At 41.9% G+C, this 21,285-nt stretch overlaps 2 protein-coding genes across 4 annotated transcripts in view; one reads left to right on the top strand and one right to left on the bottom strand.

The window, feature by feature from the left end:
- Positions 1 to 179: 179 nt before the first annotated feature.
- On the bottom strand, positions 180 to 9,698 carry wipi2 (WD repeat domain, phosphoinositide interacting 2). Of its 2 annotated transcripts, none has more exons than XM_060897087.1 (12): positions 9,472 to 9,698; positions 5,519 to 5,601; positions 4,525 to 4,694; positions 4,285 to 4,381; positions 3,882 to 3,979; positions 3,683 to 3,775; positions 3,521 to 3,591; positions 3,313 to 3,420; positions 3,027 to 3,191; positions 2,804 to 2,911; positions 1,382 to 1,479; positions 180 to 1,305 (listed from the first exon to the last, which is right to left on the bottom strand). In XM_060897087.1, the coding sequence occupies exons 1-12, from the start codon at positions 9,543 to 9,545 to the stop codon at positions 1,193 to 1,195; spliced, it is 1,278 nt and encodes a 425-aa protein (XP_060753070.1). In that variant the 5' UTR covers positions 9,546 to 9,698; the 3' UTR covers positions 180 to 1,192. The 2 variants fall into 2 exon arrangements, with proteins under 2 accessions (XP_060753070.1, XP_060753071.1); XM_060897088.1 differs by lacking the exon at positions 9,472 to 9,698 and adding an exon at positions 5,858 to 6,210.
- A 6,540-nt stretch (positions 9,699 to 16,238) lies between these two features.
- The window catches only part of mmd2a (monocyte to macrophage differentiation-associated 2a), a 13,656-nt gene continuing 8,609 nt past the window's right edge, over positions 16,239 to 21,285 (top strand). The window contains exon 1 of one of the 2 annotated variants that reach the window (XM_060897099.1): positions 16,239 to 16,480. In XM_060897099.1, coding sequence (XP_060753082.1) covers positions 16,437 to 16,480 — 44 coding nt within the window. In that variant the 5' untranslated portion in view covers positions 16,239 to 16,436. Of the gene's footprint in view, positions 16,530 to 21,285 lie in introns of both variants that reach the window. The other variant, XM_060897098.1, reaches the window with a different exon arrangement.

The raw sequence follows: 21,285 nt of genomic DNA, 5'->3' as shown, positions 1-21,285 counted from the left end.
AGGCAGACTCGCACCATCCGGGCTGCAGCGTTTCCCACAGCTGTCTTACAGCGGATCGGTCGTCCCTAACCGACCTACAGTGCAGAAAGGAGCGAATCTTCTCCACCGCAGTCAGCCGAACAGTCGGGACGATAAGTAATGATACGCAGACTAGATAAGATATTCACACAATGCAGTAATTAAACTGAAAACCAGACAAGCCTGGCAGTTTATTACATAAACTTCACAGGGCAGTGTTTGCACACCAACATCTACCCGAACGAACACATCGTTTCCACTCCAAATGATATGGCTGATGCTTTATAAAGTCTTAGTGGCGCATAAAATTCTGCAATATATATATCAGGGGAAGAAGTGAAAGGGGAAGAGGAGCGGGAAAGGGACGACGCTTTTCCCGACGGTAACCTTCATCCGTGCGACTGGATAACCAAATGGTCCATAAAGTATTGGGGAGATTGGTCAAGAAAATAAACAAAGGTGCAGCTTTGTCCAAAACTAAAAATGATCCTGATGATCAGATGAAGTGACGAATACTTTTGGACTGTCAGTGTCATCTTAATAATCTTTAAGCTGGCAAAGTAACATGAAGGCATCATATAAACGTTACGATATTCAGATTTCGGCACAAAAAAAAAAAAACAGCCAACACGTGAGAGACATGTTGCTCCACATTTCTGACACAACGAGGGGGGAAATAAACCAACATTGCACAGTAGTGTTGCAGCAGGCAAATCATGTTAGCTATTTTCTGCTTAAGAAAAGAAATGCACACGCAATTGTGCACTCGCACGCTTTAAAGCATAGGTCAAGGCTCGGGAGGAGAACGTCCACTGAACACGTCAGAACCAGGAACAGAAGAGCAAGAGTTTTCTTGCACTTGGCACACGTACATGCAAAGCTACCAGACGTGATGGCTGCAACTCAGACATCTGCTTTAGTATTATAAGAAATTGTAGTCTGGGCATGAAAATTCACCAAGTTTAAAAAGCCACAAAAGGGGGAACGGGACAACGAAACATCTATAGATAACAGACAAGAAGGCTACAGCTACGCTTGCTTTGAAAAAATGCCCTCTCTTCTTAACCCCTTTCTCTTAGCAGCGCCAGAGGAGGAGGAAAAGCGCCCCCTCTGAAATGTAACTCCATTATTTGTTTCCTGCCACATGGGCAGGGACGTGTTGAAGTGAGAGACCTCAGTCTGTCTCCAAGATTAATGGAGGCTGCTCGTTTTCTTCGTCCAGGTGCAGGGCGTTCATGTCGTCCTCCACGCCAGCTCCACCCACTGCTCCCTGATCCTCAGAGTAACCTGGAGGAACGGAGTCATGCACACGTTACACACGGTTTCACACGAGAGCAACCAGCCCACGGTGTAGAGGTCTTACCTTTGGCGATGGCAGTGCTGTAGGTCTGGGCCACTAGCGGGCGCTCATGGGACGTCTGCTCTAGAATCTCATTTGCAGGTTCAGCGCTTCCATCTAACCTGTAAACAACACGAATCAGATCATCTACTACAATAACACCGGGAACGAACACTCTTAAATCGGACTTCAGTCATAATCTCATCATTTATATGGCATCACAATCTGGTGCGATGAGAAGGAAAAGGAATAAAACACCTCAGGACTAGGGTTGCAAAGGGGCGAAAAGTTCCCAGTAAATTTCCAGAAACTTTCCACGGGAACTTAATCTGGGGAATTTTGGGAATATTCCAAATTGGAAACTTTACGAGAATTCATGGGAAGAATTTGGAAATATAGGGAAATTTATATAAACTATATCATATACAAACATAAATAAACATTTTGTTTGGTCGTAAGCAGACATGCATGCAAGGTAATACAAATTATAAAAATGACTTGATTGACTTGAAAAAAAATGATTTAATTGTAAGTAGAACTTTAATTGATTCTTTCATTGAGTAACACAAAAGCATAATAAACATTATTATGCTTGTAATAAACATATTTCCTTATGATTGCTGTAAAATGAAAACAACCCCCCCCTTGCCCTTCTAAAAAAAAGTCTCAATCAAGCGTATTAGGTCTCTGCTTCTGTGGTAGTCAAGGCCTGGAAAATGGAGGTAATTCCCATGGAAAGTTTCCAGCCTTGAAAATTCCCAGAATTTTGCAACCCTACTCAGGACCTCGAGTTTGCAGCCGGTAACACACATCACGCTACACCACAACTTATTCTGGTCTTATTCTTCTTGTACAGAATGTCTGAAAGATGACGTGACATCATCGAATGCATAAAAGCATGAGCCCAGTTCTAATTCTTCTTCTAGTTCTTATGTAAACATAGACAGGGGTTCTAGCTGTACATTCTACATGAGGAACTAGACCACACACACACACACACATCTCAGCTTTGCAGGCAGTTCCTCAGTGACCTCATGGCTTGGTTTTTGCTCTCATATACTGTACATAGTCAGCTGTGAGACCTTCTATATAGAAGTGGGTGCCTTTCCAAATCATGTCCCATTAACAATATAAATGACCACAGGTGGACTCAAATCAAGGTGTAGAAACATCTCAGCAACGATCGAGAGAAAAGGGAGGCACCTGAGCTGGGTCTTAAGTGTTGCTGCAAAGTGTCTGAATAATTATGGACATGTAAAAGATCAGCTTTTTTTTTTTTAATAAACTTACTTCGTCATTATGGAGTTGTGAGTGTAGATTAATGAGAAAAGAAAATGAATTTGATCGATTGTAGCATCAGTGTAGAGGCATTGAAAACTTTCTGAATGCACCGTGTGTGTGTGTGTGTGTGTGTGTGAGAGAGAGAGAGAGAAGAGAGAGCATTACTTGTGCTGCTTCATCAGTGTGCATTCTCCTCCCTCCTGTGGGTCCAGGTTATACAGGTAAAGGTAGCCGTCTGAAGCCGCCACCAAGAGACGTGGAATCTTCTGGATTCTGAAGAATGAATAAGCAAAAAAATGATATATTCTGCACATACGAGTGCTGCATCATTACCAGGAGACACCAAAAAAGGAAGAGAGAAAAAAAAAAACAGAAAGAAGTCACTCACATGGCTAGAGCGCAGATGTTCTTGTGTCCCGAAAACGGCAGTCTGACCGTAGCGAAGGCGCGACCTTGTGTGAACATCTCGGACACCTGAGCGGGCAGATACGTAGTGGAGGCCATCAGAACTTTCCCAAAGTATCCTGTCCAAGTCGTGGGTTCCTCCTGTGGCCTGGTGTGGAAAGAAATCAGCAAAAACAGAACCAAAATGACTTTCTTTCAAAAAAAAAAAGATTTTACAATAATCCAAGCTGTTGTCAAAGTCAGCAGGGGGATTTAACAATAACACCTACTTTTCTCTCTGTGTCTCCAGCTTAAAGATATGAACCGTCTCTGTGTTGCTAGAGGCAGAAAGATAAAGTCCTTCCATGCTGAAAGCCAGGGAGCAGATACTCACACATCTGGCAAAAATAAATAAATAAATAATTGAGGTTTTCCATCTCCACCTGCAATGATTGACTGATTATTAAGCTTATAGTTTGCTGAATGAGGCAACGTTACCGCTTCACTCCCCTCCTGAACTCAAACAGCTTCTGGCCCTCTGGAATGGAGAACACGCGAATGACGGTTCCCTGGAAAACATCCCAAAACGGTGAGGATGAATATGAGAAATAAAGAGCTGAGGAAATTTAAACGGTTAAACGTAAACCTTAAAACGCAAACCTTCTCGGAGGCTGTGGCGAGTTTCGTTCCACTAGCGTCAAAAGCGAGTGCTGCTAACGGGCTGTCGTGAGCGGGGATCATGTTAGCGGCCCTCTGGAATGGAAAAGTCGCCGTTTACGCACACGTTAAACATTTTAGAACGATTCGATTCTTTAGCTCGATTTGACGATAATAACTGACATGAAGGATTTAAACATACCAGATTAACAGTGTCAAAGACCTGCACTTCACCTATCGTTGCGCTGCCAGGATACGCCAGGTAGCAGTTATCGTTGCTGATTGAAAGTGCGCACAATCCTAAAAACAAGACCAGAGCGAATTTGTTAAAAGAACCTCCCTGTTATTCATTAAATCAACCACCAGTGGAACCAGTAACAGAACGTGTGCCACAACATCCTCATGTGCATCACAGAGACTCAGAGTTGCAGTTCCCAAAACGTTGGTATCAAAATGAGTCTTCTTTCATGCTGTTGTGAAAGGAGAACTGTAAAAACCTATGAATATCCTGTTGTGAAAGACTGTGTAACTGTGCAGAAATACAGATACTGTAAAAATATTAGGACAATAAAACAGGGAGTCGAGTATATAAGAAATCGGCGCACCTGACGGATTGGGAGGAGTCTCTCGAATCGTATGCAGTACTTTCATATCCCTGATGTTGTGGATATAAAGTGATTCCTCCAGACATACTATCAACCTCTGTTTGGAGGAAACGAAGACTGTTAGCCATTTTCTGCACCGTTTTTCATACCCACCCATTACAGACTAGTGAGATCTAAAACTGTCTGTTAATCCATTAGAGATCTTAAATGGTTGTGTGCATGAACCCACCCTGTACCTACCTGTCTGTTCAGTTTCACAGCCAGTATAGTGTTCGAGTAGCTGTAGTTACAGATCTCGGTTCCCTTCTTAAAATGGCACACTTTGAGTTTCCGAGGTGCCTTAAGGCTCACGATAGCAACGAGGCTACTGGAAAACAGTCTTTCCACGATACAGACATCTTCCGTGTCAGCTGTGGAAAAGGAGACGTGAGACAAAAGATGTACATCTAGGTTACTAGGCTGCTTTGAATCAGAAATGATGCTCAGTTGAATAGTTCACAGTATAAGAGCAAAAAAAAAAAAAAAAGACAGAAGCTGTAAGTTAAAGGTGCGATGTGAAACACGAACCACTTTGCATGCCATTTATAACCCTGTGCTACATTGTGTGGTCGCTTCAACATCCGCACCCAAATAAACCAACATCTACTGTCATCATCATTAGAAGCTGTACATCACTGCTAAGGACAGACTCTGTTAGAGTTTTATTCACCCACACTGACAGTTTAGTCTAAAACAGAGCACGGTTTTGCATTAAAAACAAATTTGTTATCATGTCATGAAATGGTCATGTCAACCAGGAAGCACACTGTGGTACAGAACTCAAAAGTGGAGGTGGTCTGAGTTCGGGTGTAACAGAACTGTGGCGTGTTTCCTGTGAGCGTGAACACAACTCGTACTCAAGTCAGCAGTTGTTCATGAAGTAAAGTAACCTACATGTGTGTGTGTGTGTGTGTGTGTGTGTGTGTCTTAGTCGGTGACAACGTAAAGTAGCAGGGGAATGGCAGGGGAATGTTGTGGAACACATCAGAGTCCCAAAATAAACAAAAACAAATAAAGAAATAATATTGTGAGTCACATGGAGTTGTTGCTCTCTATGTGCTTGATGATGTAAGATGAACACAAATGCATCAAGCGAATCTGAAACCAGACCAATGCTGTGAAAGCTCCAAAGACAATTTTATCTGTGCTTTCAGGTTAGATATAGAATCTGGTCAAAATATGAAGCGATACTTACTACATTCGTAAATCTGCTCCAATTTGTCAACCGATGACAAAGAGAAAAACTTGTATCCAGATTTCGTACCAACTGCTAAGGACCTGCTCGGGAAAAAGATCAGAAAAAAAAATAATCAAATCTCTCAAGCACATTTCTGTCTTTCTCTCTAAAGCGTCAAAGACGTCGCATGGTGACGTTTTGTTGACACCGGCCTTGTACTGTTACAGCCTTCACACTTTTGTTTTGTGATGAAAAAGAAATTTCAATTTTAAAAAAATAATCTAGTTGACATTAAAGGTGCATTAGAGCAAGTTTTTATTCTGTATTACTTTTTAATTCTGTTTTTTTTATACTCACAAGAGAATCACATGGCTGTGCTCTTGTTGAATTCAGACTGAAAAGGGGGCGTGTCCATAAAATAACTGAAACACTCGAGCAATACGGACCGGAAGATAGTTTTGTCCCCTGGTATGTAATACACTTTTATTTGGTTTAAAATATTATTCTGAGTAATGCTGTACATATTTTCCAGATTATTTCCAAAACAGGAAATCGTCCATTGCACCTTTAACACCGAAAAAGTGTGTCATGTAGCTTATACACCCGCTAGTATCGAGTCGTGTGGCTCATACACCCGCTAGTATCGAGACGTGTGGCTCAGACACCCGCTAGTATCGAGTCGTGTGGCTCAGACACCCGCTAGTATCGAGTCGTGTGGCTCAGACACCCGCTAGTATCGAGTCGTGTGGCTCAGACACCCGCTAGTATCGAGTCGTGTGGCTCAGACACCCGCTAGTATCGAGTCGTGTGGCTCAGACACCCGCTAGTATCGAGTCGTGTGGCTCAGACACCCGCTAGTATCGAGTCGTGTGGCTCAGACACCCGCTAGTATCGAGTCGTGTGGCTCAGACACCCGCTAGTATCGAGTCGTGTGGCTCAGACACCCGCTAGTATCGAGTCGTGTGGCTCAGACACCCGCTAGTATCGAGTCGTGTGGCTCAGACACCCGCTAGTATCGAGTCGTGTGGCTCAGACACCCGCTAGTATCGAGTCGTGTGGCTCAGACACCCGCTAGTATCGAGTCGTGTGGCTCAGACACCCGCTAGTATCGAGTCGTGTGGCTCAGACACCCGCTAGTATCGAGTCGTGTGGCTCAGACACCCGCTAGTATCGAGTCGTGTGGCTCAGACACCCGCTAGTATCGAGTCGTGTGGCTCAGACACCCGCTAGTATCGAGTCGTGTGGCTCAGACACCCGCTAGTATCGAGTCGTGTGGCTCAGACACCCGCTAGTATCGAGTCGTGTGGCTCAGACACCCGCTAGTATCGAGTCGTGTGGCTCAGACACCCGCTAGTATCGAGTCGTGTGGCTCAGACACCCGCTAGTATCGAGTCGTGTGGCTCAGACACCCGCTAGTATCGAGTCGTGTGGCTCAGACACCCGCTAGTATCGAGTCGTGTGGCTCAGACACCCGCTAGTATCGAGTCGTGTGGCTCAGACACCCGCTAGTATCGAGTCGTGTGGCTTAGACACCCGCTAGTATCGAGTCGTGTGGCTTAGACACCCGCTAGTATCGAGTCGTGTGGCTTAGACACCCGCTAGTATCGAGTCGTGTGGCTTAGACACCCGCTAGTATCGAGTCGTGTGGCTTAGACACCCGCTAGTATCGAGTCGTGTGGCTTAGACACCCGCTAGTATCGAGTCGTGTGGCTTAGACACCCGCTAGTATCGAGTCGTGTGGCTTAGACACCCGCTAGTATCGAGTCGTGTGGCTTAGACACCCGCTAGTATCGAGTCGTGTGGCTTAGACACCCGCTAGTATCGAGTCGTGTGGCTTAGACACCCGCTAGTATCGAGTCGTGTGGCTTAGACACCCGCTAGTATCGAGTCGTGTGGCTTAGACACCCGCTAGTATCGAGTCGTGTGGCTTAGACACCCGCTAGTATCGAGTCGTGTGGCTTAGACACCCGCTAGTATCGAGTCGTGTGGCTTAGACACCCGCTAGTATCGAGTCGTGTGGCTTAGACACCCGCTAGTATCGAGTCGTGTGGCTTAGACACCCGCTAGTATCGAGTCGTGTGGCTTAGACACCCGCTAGTATCGAGTCGTGTGGCTTAGACACCCGCTAGTATCGAGTCGTGTGGCTTAGACACCCGCTAGTATCGAGTCGTGTGGCTTAGACACCCGCTAGTATCGAGTCGTGTGGCTTAGACACCCGCTAGTATCGAGTCGTGTGGCTTAGACACCCGCTAGTATCGAGTCGTGTGGCTTAGACACCCGCTAGTATCGAGTCGTGTGGCTTAGACACCCGCTAGTATCGAGTCGTGTGGCTTAGACACCCGCTAGTATCGAGTCGTGTGGCTTAGACACCCGCTAGTATCGAGTCGTGTGGCTTAGACACCCGCTAGTATCGAGTCGTGTGGCTTAGACACCCGCTAGTATCGAGTCGTGTGGCTTAGACACCCGCTAGTATCGAGTCGTGTGGCTTAGACACCCGCTAGTATCGAGTCGTGTGGCTTAGACACCCGCTAGTATCGAGTCGTGTGGCTTAGACACCCGCTAGTATCGAGTCGTGTGGCTTAGACACCCGCTAGTATCGAGTCGTGTGGCTTAGACACCCGCTAGTATCGAGTCGTGTGGCTTAGACACCCGCTAGTATCGAGTCGTGTGGCTTAGACACCCGCTAGTATCGAGTCGTGTGGCTTAGACACCCGCTAGTATCGAGTCGTGTGGCTTAGACACCCGCTAGTATCGAGTCGTGTGGCTTAGACACCCGCTAGTATCGAGTCGTGTGGCTTAGACACCCGCTAGTATCGAGTCGTGTGGCTTAGACACCCGCTAGTATCGAGTCGTGTGGCTTAGACACCCGCTAGTATCGAGTCGTGTGGCTTAGACACCCGCTAGTATCGAGTCGTGTGGCTTAGACACCCGCTAGTATCGAGTCGTGTGGCTTAGACACCCGCTAGTATCGAGTCGTGTGGCTTAGACACCCGCTAGTATCGAGTCGTGTGGCTTAGACACCCGCTAGTATCGAGTCGTGTGGCTTAGACACCCGCTAGTATCGAGTCGTGTGGCTTAGACACCCGCTAGTATCGAGTCGTGTGGCTTAGACACCCGCTAGTATCGAGTCGTGTGGCTTAGACACCCGCTAGTATCGAGTCGTGTGGCTTAGACACCCGCTAGTATCGAGTCGTGTGGCTTAGACACCCGCTAGTATCGAGTCGTGTGGCTTAGACACCCGCTAGTATCGAGTCGTGTGGCTTAGACACCCGCTAGTATCGAGTCGTGTGGCTTAGACACCCGCTAGTATCGAGTCGTGTGGCTTAGACACCCGCTAGTATCGAGTCGTGTGACACATACACCCGCTAGTATCGAGTCGTGTGACACATACACCCGCTAGTATCGAGTCCTGTGACTTATACACCCACTAGTATAAAGTCATGTGACTTATACACCCACTAGTATAAAGTCATGTGACTTATACACCCGCTAGTATCGAGTCATGTAGCTTATACACCCCCTAGTATTAAGTCATGTGACTTATACACCCGCTAGTATCGAGTCATGTAGCTAACACACCATGGCTAACGTGGACATTCACACGTCCAACATCTACTGTGGACATTACAGCTAGATAAACAGGCTACACGTTTACAAAACTGTAACAAATCGCATCCCATAAATATCCTTTAATCTTTGACATATGCTGAATAAACGTGAAATCTTTTATGTGGCGTGTTTATATATTTTTAGGAGCCCATGTTTAATATCTAAAGCTAGAAAAACGCAGTTCACTTCATTCTTTGTTACAGTTAGCTAGATAACTACTAACCCACTAGGGTTTTCTGATATATTCTAATTCAGACGATCTGGTGTACAGATACAGTGTAATAATATAAACAGAAGCAGTGAAATGCTAAGTCAGGCCTCATCCCCGAGCCCCAGTGACGCGGCTCCCCGCTCTGCCTTACGTGTTGTCCTGGTTAAAGTTGGCGAAGAGCAGCTGGCTGCAGCCGGCCTCTCCGCTCTGACTGGCCAGGTTCATGAGCACATCTACGAGTCAAATCAAAATCGAAATGGAAGTAAATATGGCGAGATAATCAGCAAACTGCTATTCACTTTAACGAGTACGTAATTCCGCTCCGATCGCTGGTAGTGCTGGTGTTGTTCTGTCTCAAGTGTTCTTATGCGCATGTGCAGTGACAGCGTGCGTCCTGTCAGAGCACATTTAAAGAGAAAGTGTGTAACTGTCGAGAGAGGAGGGGAGAGGAGAAGGTGAAGAGAGGAAGAGAGAGAGAGTAGAGGAGAGGAAGAGAGGGAGAGGAGAGGAGAGGAGAGGAAGAGAGGAAGAGAGGGAGAGGAGAGGAGAGGAAGAGGGGAGAGGAGAAGAAGAGGGGAGAGGAGAAGATGAAGAGAGGAAGAGAGAGAGAGTAGAGGAGAGGAAGAGAGGGAGAGGAGAGGAGAGGAGAGGAAGAGAGGGAGAGAGGGAGAGGAGAGGAGAGGAGAGGAGAGGAAGAGGGGAGAGGAGAAGAAGAGGGGAGAGGAGAAGATGAAGAGAGGAAGAGAGAGAGAGTAGAGGAGAGGAAGAGGGGAGAGGAGAGGAAGAGGGGAGAGGGGAGAGGAGAAGATGAAGAGAGGAAGAGACCAAAACTGTGGGCATTAATATGGAGTCATTGACCACAGTTTTATCCCCAAACTGTTGCTACAAATTGTAAAGCACACAATTGTCTTAAATGTCTCTATGCTGTAGATTTAAATTTTCCCTTCACTGGAACTCAGACACTGTTCCATCATGACAATAAACCTGTACACAAAGCACAGAGCTCTATGAAGACATGGTGTGAGAAGGTTGAAGTGGAAGAACTCGAGTGTCCTGCACTGAGCCCTGACTCTGACTCAACCCCACTGAACACCTTTGGGATGAACTGGAACACCGACTGAACCCCAGACCTCCAGTCTGATCTCAGTAATGCTCTTGTAGCTGAATGAACACAAATCCAAACAGACTCTCCAACATCTAGTGGAACCTAGATTTAGTCTAGTGGTCTTCACAGAAGAGGAGAGGAGAGGAGAGGAGAGGAGAGGAGAGGAGAGGAGAGGAGAGGAGAGGAGAGGAGAGGAGAGGAGAGGAGAGGAGAGGAGAGGAGAGGAGAGGAGAGGAGAGGAGAGGAGAGGAGAGGAGAGGAGAGGAGAGGAGAAAAGAGACTAGAAGAGAAGAGAAGAGAAGAAAAGAGAAGAGAAGAACAGAAAAGAGAAAAGAGACGAGAAGAGAAGCGAAGAGAAGAGAAGAACAGAGAAGGGGAAAGAAGAGAACAGAGAAGAAATTAGATGAGAAGAGAAGAGAAGAGAAGAGAGGGGGAATAAATATGGAATGAGATGTTCAACAAGCACATCGAGTGCGATGTTTAGGTTTCCACAAAGATTTGGGCATGTATTGTATTTCAGAAGAATTTCAAACTTGAAATCCTCTCACCAGGTTCCTCTTGTTACAAAAACTCTACTACAACCATCATCATATCAAAAAATTTCATAACGAAAAAATATATACTACTTTAGCAAAAAAACAAAAAAAACAAAAAACAAACAAACAAAAAAAAACATTTGATTCCTGACTATTTAGCCTAATTTTTAAAGTCACACTTTATTCCCTCTCTTGCTATTCATGGGATTTTATAATAAAATACATAAAAATGTCAGGTCTTACTATGCAGTCACAGTGTGTTTCCTTCTTTATGTGTTTCTTACCTTTTTTGCTCATTATACTTCTATGGATCCAAATTCAAATGTAAATTTTATTTTTCACATACACATAACGTACACAGTATGACAAGTTGTAAAATGTTTTACAGTTTTACGACTGGTCCTTTATTGAAGTTATTGAAATTTAAGAATAAGGAAAAAGATAGTAAAATGGGTGCAAACAAATACAATAAAATAAAATAAAATAAAATAAAAATAACTAAAATAAAATAAAGTAAAATAAAACAAACAAATAAATAAATAATAGATCTGTTCAATAAGCAGTAAAAGGATTGGATGTGGACGAGTATGTTATATACTAGAACAAGTTCCTTGTATGTGAAAACATACTTGGCAATAAAGATCTTTCTGATTCTGATTCTGATTCTGATTTTGATTCTGAAAAGTGCCCCAAAGTGAAGTGTGCAATGTGCAATATATAGTGTGCAAAAGGTCCGTTTGAGGAAGATAGTGTTGTGTGTGAGTTTATAGATACCAGGCTCTAGGTGTTCTGACGGTTTAGGGCTCGAATGGACTGTGGGAAGAAGCTCCTCCTCATTTTATGTGTTTGCCTTCAGGGAACAGAAACAGTTTCCTGACTGCAACCTGTCCTGCTTGGTGCTGCACCAGGCTGTGAGGCTTCACATCAGGATGCCCTCAATGGTGCAAGTGTATAAGGTCCATAGCACCTTAGCAGGCAGTTTAAAGTCCTTTAAGAGTCTGAGGTAGAAAAGACTCTGCTGAGTTTTCTAAAGCACAGTGTTGATGTGACAGGACCATGACAGGATCCTAACACATCCTAAGACAATGAAGACAATGAGATACAATATAGACAGAATGAGTATTCATTCATTCATTCATTCATTCATTCATTCATTCATTTTCTACCGCTTATTCGAACTACCTCGGGTCACGGGGAGCCTGTGCCTATCTCAGGCGTCATTGGGCATCAAGGCAGGATACACCCTGGACGGAGTGCCAACCCATCGCAGGGCACACACACTCTCATTCACTCACACAATCACACACTACGGACAATTTTCCAGAGATACCAATCAACCTACCATGCATGTCTTTGGACCGGGGGAGGAAACCGGAGTACCCTGAGGAAACCCCCGAGGCACGGGGAGAACATGCAAACTCCACACACACAAGGCGGAGGCGGGAATCGAACCCCCAACCCTAGAGGTGTGAGGCGAACGTGCTAACCACTAAGCCACCGTGCCCCCAGAATGAGTATTAAATATGAATATAGAATATGACTGATCAGTTATGTACATAAAGTGTGGGAGTGCAAATAACAATATTGTGCAATATTATGCTTTTTGTACAACATGCAGTAGTGTGTGTAATATATACAGGTGATGTGATAACTGACAGTCCTGATAATGCAGTACTTATTATAAGAAGCATGGAATATAATTATGGTGAGTTGAAAGAAACTGTTCCTGTGTCTGGCAGTTTTAGTAAGCAAAGCTCTGTAATGCTGCCAGAAGGGAGGAGCTGAAAGAGGTTGTGTCCAGGGTGTGAAGGGTCAGTAGTGATTTTTCCTGCCCGGTTTCTGGTTCTTGTGTCGTACAAGTCCTGGAGAGTGGGCAGGGGGGCCCCAATTATTTTTTCTGCTGTTTTTACTGTGCGTTGCAGTCTGTTTCTGTCCTGTTTTGTTGCTGCACCAAACCAGATGGTGATGGATGTGCACAGGACAGATTCAATGACTGCAGTGTAGAACAGCATCAACAGCTCCTGTGGCAGACCGTACGTCCTTAGTTGGAAGTTAGAAAGTACATCCTCTGCTGGGCCTTTTTGATAGAGTTTATGTTGCACTCCCATTTCAGGTCTTGGGAAATGGTAGTGCTCAGAAACTTGAAGGCCTCCACAGATGACACCGGGCTGTTTAATATTGTGAGGGGGGTTAGTGTTGAGAGGTCTTTCCTAAAGCCCACTATCATCTCCACAGTACTGAGGGTGTTTAGCTCTAATCTGTTCTGACTGCACCATAGCACCAGCCGCTTCACCTCCTGCCGGTATGCAGACTCATCGCCGTCTTGGATGAGACCGATGAGCGTAGTATCATCAGCAAATTTCAGGAGTTTAACAGTTTGATCACTTGAAGTGCAGTCATTAGTGTACAGGGAGAATAGAGGTGGGGAGAGGACACATCCCTGTGGAACGCCAGTGCTGATTGTCCGAATGCTGGAGGTGACACCTCTCAGTCTCACCTGTTGTTTCCTGTCTGTCAGGAAGCTGGTGATCCACTGACAGATGGAAGGGGGTATAGTGAGCCTTAGGAGTTTGGAGTGGAGAATTTCCATAATTATAGTATATTATAACTAAAAAGGATTCAAAATCAGTGTGTACATGCAAAAAGTTTTGCTTTCTAAAAATATTGGCAACAGATTTGTATAATAAAATGCAAACCTTTAAACTGAAAACTTGCCTTAGGGAGTGTTTTATTTGTCTTTGTCACCCTGTTTGCTAGAAAACTGCAGCCTGTGTTAATGTATCACTTCATTTCAATTCTCGTTCCCCTATTACAGCAAACATAATTAATGTTTGAATATATTATATATTCTCTTGGGATAACATGGCTAATGGCTAATTTTTTTCTTACTTACAAGTGTGGCAACGAATATAAATGATTATAATGTATTTCCATTTAAAGTGATTAATAATATGTTTACATTAAACATTACACAGAAAACACTTCACGGACCAAACACATTCAGTCTGACGTTTCTGAATTAATGCGAGGTATTACTCACAAAGTGTGTACAGCTCTACTGCATTTACAATTAGAGTCAAATGAAGACTTTAAAAGTGCGATAGATAATTGACACTATAATAGACACTAATTGTAATATATGTAATATAACTTTACAAGCAAAGCTGGCTTAGAAGTGCGACAGTTTTCATTCAAGTCTCCATCAGAGAAGAGCTGATAGCTGATAAAAAATAAAAAACAAACAAAAAAAAAAGATTATGTTAACACTAGAATGAATTTCCCAGGTTACACAATTGCATACATATTTGTTAACCATATAGTCTGCAGTAATAGAAGGAAAATGATTTGTAATCAGACAATCAGATGTTATCACGTAATCACTTTTGAGTCTGGTTCCTTGCAAAGTTTCTTCCTCATATCGTCTCAGTGAGTTTGTTCTCATCATCGTTGTCCTCATCATACATTTCTAAATTTAAAAACCTGGACCCTGTCTCTGCAGTCTCTTTTGACGGCTTTCAGCCACGGTGGTTTAAGTAGGTTGATAAGTGAACACCAGTGGGTTTCTCTCACGCAAGAGATGGATTCAAGCTCAAGCAGAAAACTAAATGAAATCTGTTCTTTACAAATAAAACCAGCAGGTTGTAGGTCACAGGTTCCCATCCCTGGCCTTGGATAAGCTCATATCCTGAACACTTCTGTGTTAAGTGTTTTCTCTGCTCTAAAACCCTCTAACACGCACGCTTTGACTATTAGCTGTTTTAGTTCAATCAGATGTGTTTCGAGTAAGCACCAGGGCAGGGTTTTGGAACCTGTGTATCAGACTGTACTGTTTGTTGACTTCAGCAGGAAGAACTTTACATTAAAACTATAGTGAATTTAGAAATCACACTTGTGCTCATAAGCTCCTAGTTAGACAATGTGTACAATTATTATTATTATTATTATTATTATTATTATTAGTCACAACCAGGGAAGGAGGGAGACAGACCCGTACGCAGGATAGCTTCAAATGAAAGGGGTTTAATAAATGATAAAGACAACACAGTAAAAGACAATAGCAAACAATACAAATAACGACACTTAACAATGACTAACATTAAGACTATGACAATGACTAACATTCTGATGACAATTGGGAACATGTGTGGAAACAGGGAGAAGTGAACGAAGGCAGGGCAGACACGTGTCAACAACAATACCAATAACAATAGCACATGGCCAAAAGTTCGGGCTAATCCCTGTCACTCTGGACCCCTCACATCCAGCACTCACTCTTTGAACTGTTGCCATCTGGTTGATGCTACAGAGCCCTGAGCACCAGACACACAACACGAAACACACAACACTATTCTTACATTATTTACTTAAAACACATACTTACTTATTTATATTTCAATTCGCACATTTATATTTCAATTTGCACGTTTTTCCACTATACAGACAACTGTCTATATATATATATATATATATATATATATATATATATATATATATATATATATATATATATATATATATATATATATATATATTCATGTCTTGTCATTGCCATTCTGTTTACACTGTGGAGCTTCTGTACTAGAACAGATTCCTCATATGTGAAAATATACTTGGCAATAAAGATCTTTCTGATTCTGATAAAGATCTTTCTGATTCTGATTCTGATTCTGATTCTGTAAAGCTGCTTTGGGAATAGAGTTTAAATCGAACTGCAGCGGTGTGTGTCTGTCAGACGGGGGCGCTCTTGATACACAAAACAAACCACACAAAAAACCGTATGGACTTGTTGGCCTTGTTAAGCTTTCTCCAAATTTGAATGCAGAGAACTCAGTTTATAGGTACAATATACTGATGATTACATCACTGATGATTGAGTGTGAAATTCTTTGGAATTATGTGTATCTGTGAAAATATATAATTGATAAATATATAAATGTATATATATATAAATGTATATGTATATATATATATTTTATAAATGTTATAAAGTCCTGAAAAAAGATTCCTGTTTTGTTAATACAATCGTTGACCTATGTTGTGTCCTGCATTGCAATCATGTGCAAAAAAAGTGTAGCAGTGATGGAGTGTGTGTGTGTGTGTGTGTGTGTGTGTGTGTGTGTGTGTGTGTGTGTGTGCGCTGCCCTGTTTATTCCAGAGGAGCAAATGGGCGGTCAGGGAATTTAATATTATCTCTCCAGCCTGCTGTGTGGGATGGGTGAAGTGGTGTGGTGTGGGGTGGGGTGGTGTGGGGTGGGGTTGGTTTAAGCTCAAATGGAGCATGATGTTCAGTTACACGACATGGTTATGGCTTTGCTGGAACTTCTTTGCACTTTTTGGAGTAAATGAAAGTGTTCACTTGCAGCGAGATAGAGTGACTCCCGGGCTGGAGGAAGGGGCTGCACACACACACACACACACACACACACACACACACACACACACACACACACACACACACACACACACACACACACCATGTTCATCTACAGCCTGGATTTCAGGAATACTAAGTATGGAAGGTAAAGTGCATTCAAGACTGCTTACTTTTCAGCCTCAGCTTTACTTGCTGTGAGTATCTATCTATCTATCTATCTATCTATCTATCTATCTATCTATCTATCTATCTATCTATCTATCTATCTATCTATCACTTCACGGTTTCTCTAAACAGATCTAAAATACAATTCACTTAATCCTATGTGTCTGATCTTTATTTACAAAGTTACAGGTCCAAAAAATCCTTCAGTACAAAACCAAACATAAAAAAAAGAATTTGCACAGTAGATAAAATAAACAAGTAAACAATTCAGAACAATCAGGTGACTTCAAGTAGGTTTTATTTTTCTCTCAGTATCACTGAGGTGCTTGTACAGTATGTGTGTGTAGTGTATTACAGTGATCCAAGCCGTGTAGTCTGCTTAAGACTAAAGGAATGTGTGTGTAAAGGATGTTGACAGGATGGGGTAGCGTTTCCTTCAGGCTAAGCAAAGCTTTATTTTCCCCTTTTTTTTTCACCCTTTCCATCTGGCAGTCTAATGATGACTTGTACCTCAAACCCTTTCATTTTCTTATATAAGTCTATACGGTATTTTGTGTCTTTTGTTAACAGTCACTCCGTCTTCACTGTGTTCCTCCTTTTCAGTTCACAGTCTCTGAAAAGTTTGCAGAGGAAGTAAAAACATGTTAGAAACAGTATTTTGTGTTTGCGACAGTTTGCCGTGTCAATGAAAGATGTAATTGATTAATTAAACCATGCAATAAATTTCATTTGATCTTCAATCATCCTGCTTATATAAATTCTCCAAACCATTCTGACTTTTACTTAGTTGCATTTCTAGAATTCTCTTCAGGACTGGACATGTTGGTCATATTCTTCATAGACCCTTGACATTATGTGTGTGTGTGCGTGTGTGTGTGTGTGTGTGGCATCTTAAAACCAAAACACTGACCCTACTCATGTATGTATGTTTACAGCATACGTCTGTGAAACGTTTTAATGTTTCATCATGACATTACGAACACAATGAAGTGCTTAAATATTTATGTCTCCTGACTCCAAACGAAGGCGTGTTCTAACGTGGAGGTAAGATCATGAGTGAAGAGGTTTCCCTTGTGGTTTGCTGACTATGTTCTGGTCTCGCTGTGCGTATGCTGGTCACAGTGGCCTGGTCTACGTCATGTCTGGTTAATAAGGAATAAAACATGACACGGTGTCGTCATAGAAAAATAATCAACCATGGAGTGGTGCGATTCTGTTAGCAGCTCAAAGATGATTATTTCCAGTGTTAGGAACAGTGTCATGCGTCATATATCATATATGACGCATGACACTGTTGTCAACTTGGTGTGTGTTAAGAAGCTTTATGTTCTTTGGTTAAAGTCATTGTTAAGAGCTATCTGAAAAAAAAAAACTTGAAAAACATTTTGCTAAAATGTTGTGTGTGTATGGAGACTTTTGTCGACCCTGTAGAAACAACGTGTTAGATTTAATATAATGCACTTTTATTATTTTTGCACCTTTATATATCTATTTTTTACAGATATACTGTGATAGATTATTAATCCAATCAGATCCAATGCAAAATACATTCAAATAGAAAGAAACAATGGAATCATAAGGATTTGTTGAACAGTCCTGTGACACGTGTGTTGTCAGTCCAAAACATAAAGCAGATACAACTTACTGTATATTTCTGTACAAATATTTTTAATGCAATATTTCTCTCATCTATTCATTGGCATGGAAATAAACAGATTTATAAAATGAGCTCATTTGAAGTCAGCTGGGATTCTTTACCAGAACAGCCTGTGAGAGCAGGAATGTTCAAGTTGGAGGCCCAGAACTGGGGCATCACTCCTTCTTACATAACTCCAGATTACAACACAGGTCCAGTTGCCTTGACATGTGATATCAGGTGGCATCATTGATTGATACTCTGAGTAACCGAGTAATACTAAAGTGTACAATCATAAACAATATGAACCCAATCAATCTGCCAAAAATAAAACAATAATGAATTCGGCGATACAGAAAGGTTGTGTAGTTAAATGGGACGAGTTAGTTTGCTAGTTTGGCAGTGTGTGAGAAGGCGACTGGGTTATTTTTGAAGGGAAATTTGAACTTGGACCCCAGAACAGCTCTATTAATCATCTATTGAGGCACAGAGATCAGGATTGTTCTGCTTCGCTAGGCATTGGCATAATGCTCACTTCTTCAGAGCTCAGTGTGTCACTATTATATTCCAGCATGAAAAACTAAAAAAAAAAAAGCATGAAAACTACTACTGCATATGTTCACACTATGGAGGTGGCAGTAAATATATAGAGTAGGAAGACTATTCCGTTACGCAAACAGATAGCAGCCTCTTTTAAGGCAAACAGCTATTACAGCTCAATGCACTGACATATTGTACACTGATATATCATGTAGATATTGCGCCCAGTGTGAGATGGGAAGCTTACTGACAGTGTCATTAATAGCACTTCTCATACAGACACAATCCCTTGGCCTAATGTTGAGAAATCATCTCTGTACTAAAAATATTTTTTACATCACACAGAAGACAGAATACTTCACAAACCATTGCTTCAGTTCATCCGAAAGCTGTTCAGAGGTTTATTCAGTTAGTACGATGAAACGATTCACATTCGGCTCGCGACGTTTGAGCTTTATAATGAAACCGTCATAGAGATGAGAAAACAGGTCTCTGTGTGCTTATCAGTGTGCACAGGGGAAAAGTGGAACAACACAACACTAAATGTAGCACTGACAGACTTTTTATCTTGTTACACAAAGGTCAAGCAGCGTGCATCTGTCCGTCTGTCCGTCTGCCACGTTACCACATTTACTAGAAAAATATTCTGCAAATCGATTCGTGTGTGAGCTCTTAAAACCTGACACAATGTGTTTTATAGGAAATACTTTAATTTTATAGATAACTTTAACTAAAATTAAAAAACGCCATCTTATAGAAGTGTTTTACAACTTAGGCCTTGACGACAAGCTACTTATCGCTCGTATACAATAAAAATAACAAATTTCTTATAAATTTTAATCACAAAACGAGACACAGAGTAAGAGGTACCTTGTGTGTGGTGAAGATTCTGCTTTCTTTTTTCCTCAGTGTATAAAGCGTGCATTACCTGAAGGTTTGGAGCATAAACATATACGTTGGCCTGAAGTGTAAACGCTCGGCTTGTCGTGTGCTCGATGAGGAGAAGAACCGTGTTGTGTTGACCTGTTTGATGTTTTAAAAACACTGGAAAATGAAATAGGCTACAAATGAAAAGAAAAAATAATGAATAAAAGAAACACAACACAAACAGATATCAAATCTATTAACAGACAAATTAGAGAAAGATATGCAGTGTTAAATGACATGGATCTAAAAGATGCTGAGATGATATTAAGATTAGATTTCAGGGGATTAATGTTCCTTGTCATTTGCTATAGATTTAAAAATTAAACTTTTAAAACATTTTTTTTTCTTTTGCAGCCTTACATTATTTACACAAAAAATGTCTTCTGTCTGAAATATTTACATAGATATTATAATGCAGTTTGGTTAGAAAATATATTTACTTATATTATACTTAAGTAATATCTACACTAAACCAGCTATCTGTCTGTTGTTATTAACCCTCTTCATGAGGTACATTGTATAATGACTCTCACATATTTAAAGTGTGCGAACATTCTAACGTTGTTAGTATTTAGAGAAATGTACTCGGTTTCCTCCGTCGGTCCATAGACATCTGATTGGCTTTGAATGGTCTGTACTGTGTGAATGTGTGTGTCCTGTGATGCTGTATCCTGTGATGGACTGGCACATCATTCAGGGTGTCTGCCACCTTGTGCCCCAAGTCCCCTGGGATTAGTCTCCAGTCTCCTGTGTGGGACAAGCGCTAGAAAATGGATGGATGGATGGATGGATGGATCATACGTTTGTTTGTGCGCCTTTTCCCTATCTTCTTGTGTAACTGTCCTTTTTCTGGTTAAAAACAAATGTTTTTTGGCTGTAAAGGATTCTTATGTCCGTGGAACGACAAAACCAACAAGCACGTTTGAAACCTTTCCCACTCCATCGCTCCATCAGAACTTACTGTCCACTTTTATGTAGCCTCTGGTTGTCAAGGTGACACTGACAATCAATGTTTGTGTGATGTAAAAAAAAAAATAAAAAAAATGGACATATTCCATGCCGGATTTGACCTGCCAATGCCTTGCAACCCCACCGTGCTGGGAAAATTCCCATAACGTGATCAGGATTAGAATAAGATTCCGGATCGGCGTCATCCAAAGGGATTAAAAGAAAATCACCCTCTTGCGTGATTTATTGAATTTGAAGTCTATAATTTTAGATAATGTGGATCACCTCTAAGAGTAGTTAAAGGCAAGGCAAGGCAAGGCAAGGCAAGTTTATTTGTATAGCACATTTCATACACAGAGGTCATTCAAAGTGCTTTACATAGAAAATAGAAAACAGTTTATAAGAGAGAGAAAAAAATATATGTAAAAATAAGAGAGACACAATAAAATCATAATAAAAACAAAGAACAATTAAAAAAAATAAATGTGATTTCAATAAAAAACAGTTTAAAATATGTTAAAAAGAATAAAACAGGAGTAAAAGTGATTTGGATAAAAAGTGCAGTCAGTGTGAAGCAGCAAAGTGCTCATTTAGTAAATGCAGAGTTAAACAGATGTGTTTTTAATCTTGATGTAAAAGTGTCTACTCTTGAAGCACATCTGATCTCTTCTGGAAGCTGATTCCAGCTATAGGTGGCATAATAACTAAATGCTGACGCACCTTGTTTTGAGTGA

The sequence above is a fragment of the Tachysurus vachellii genome, chromosome 21 (genome assembly GCF_030014155.1).
Source record: "Tachysurus vachellii isolate PV-2020 chromosome 21, HZAU_Pvac_v1, whole genome shotgun sequence".
NCBI classification, from domain to species: Eukaryota; Metazoa; Chordata; class Actinopteri; order Siluriformes; family Bagridae; genus Tachysurus; species Tachysurus vachellii.
Note: the sequence above shows the minus strand (reverse complement) of the source record. Positions and strands in the feature narration are given on the sequence as shown.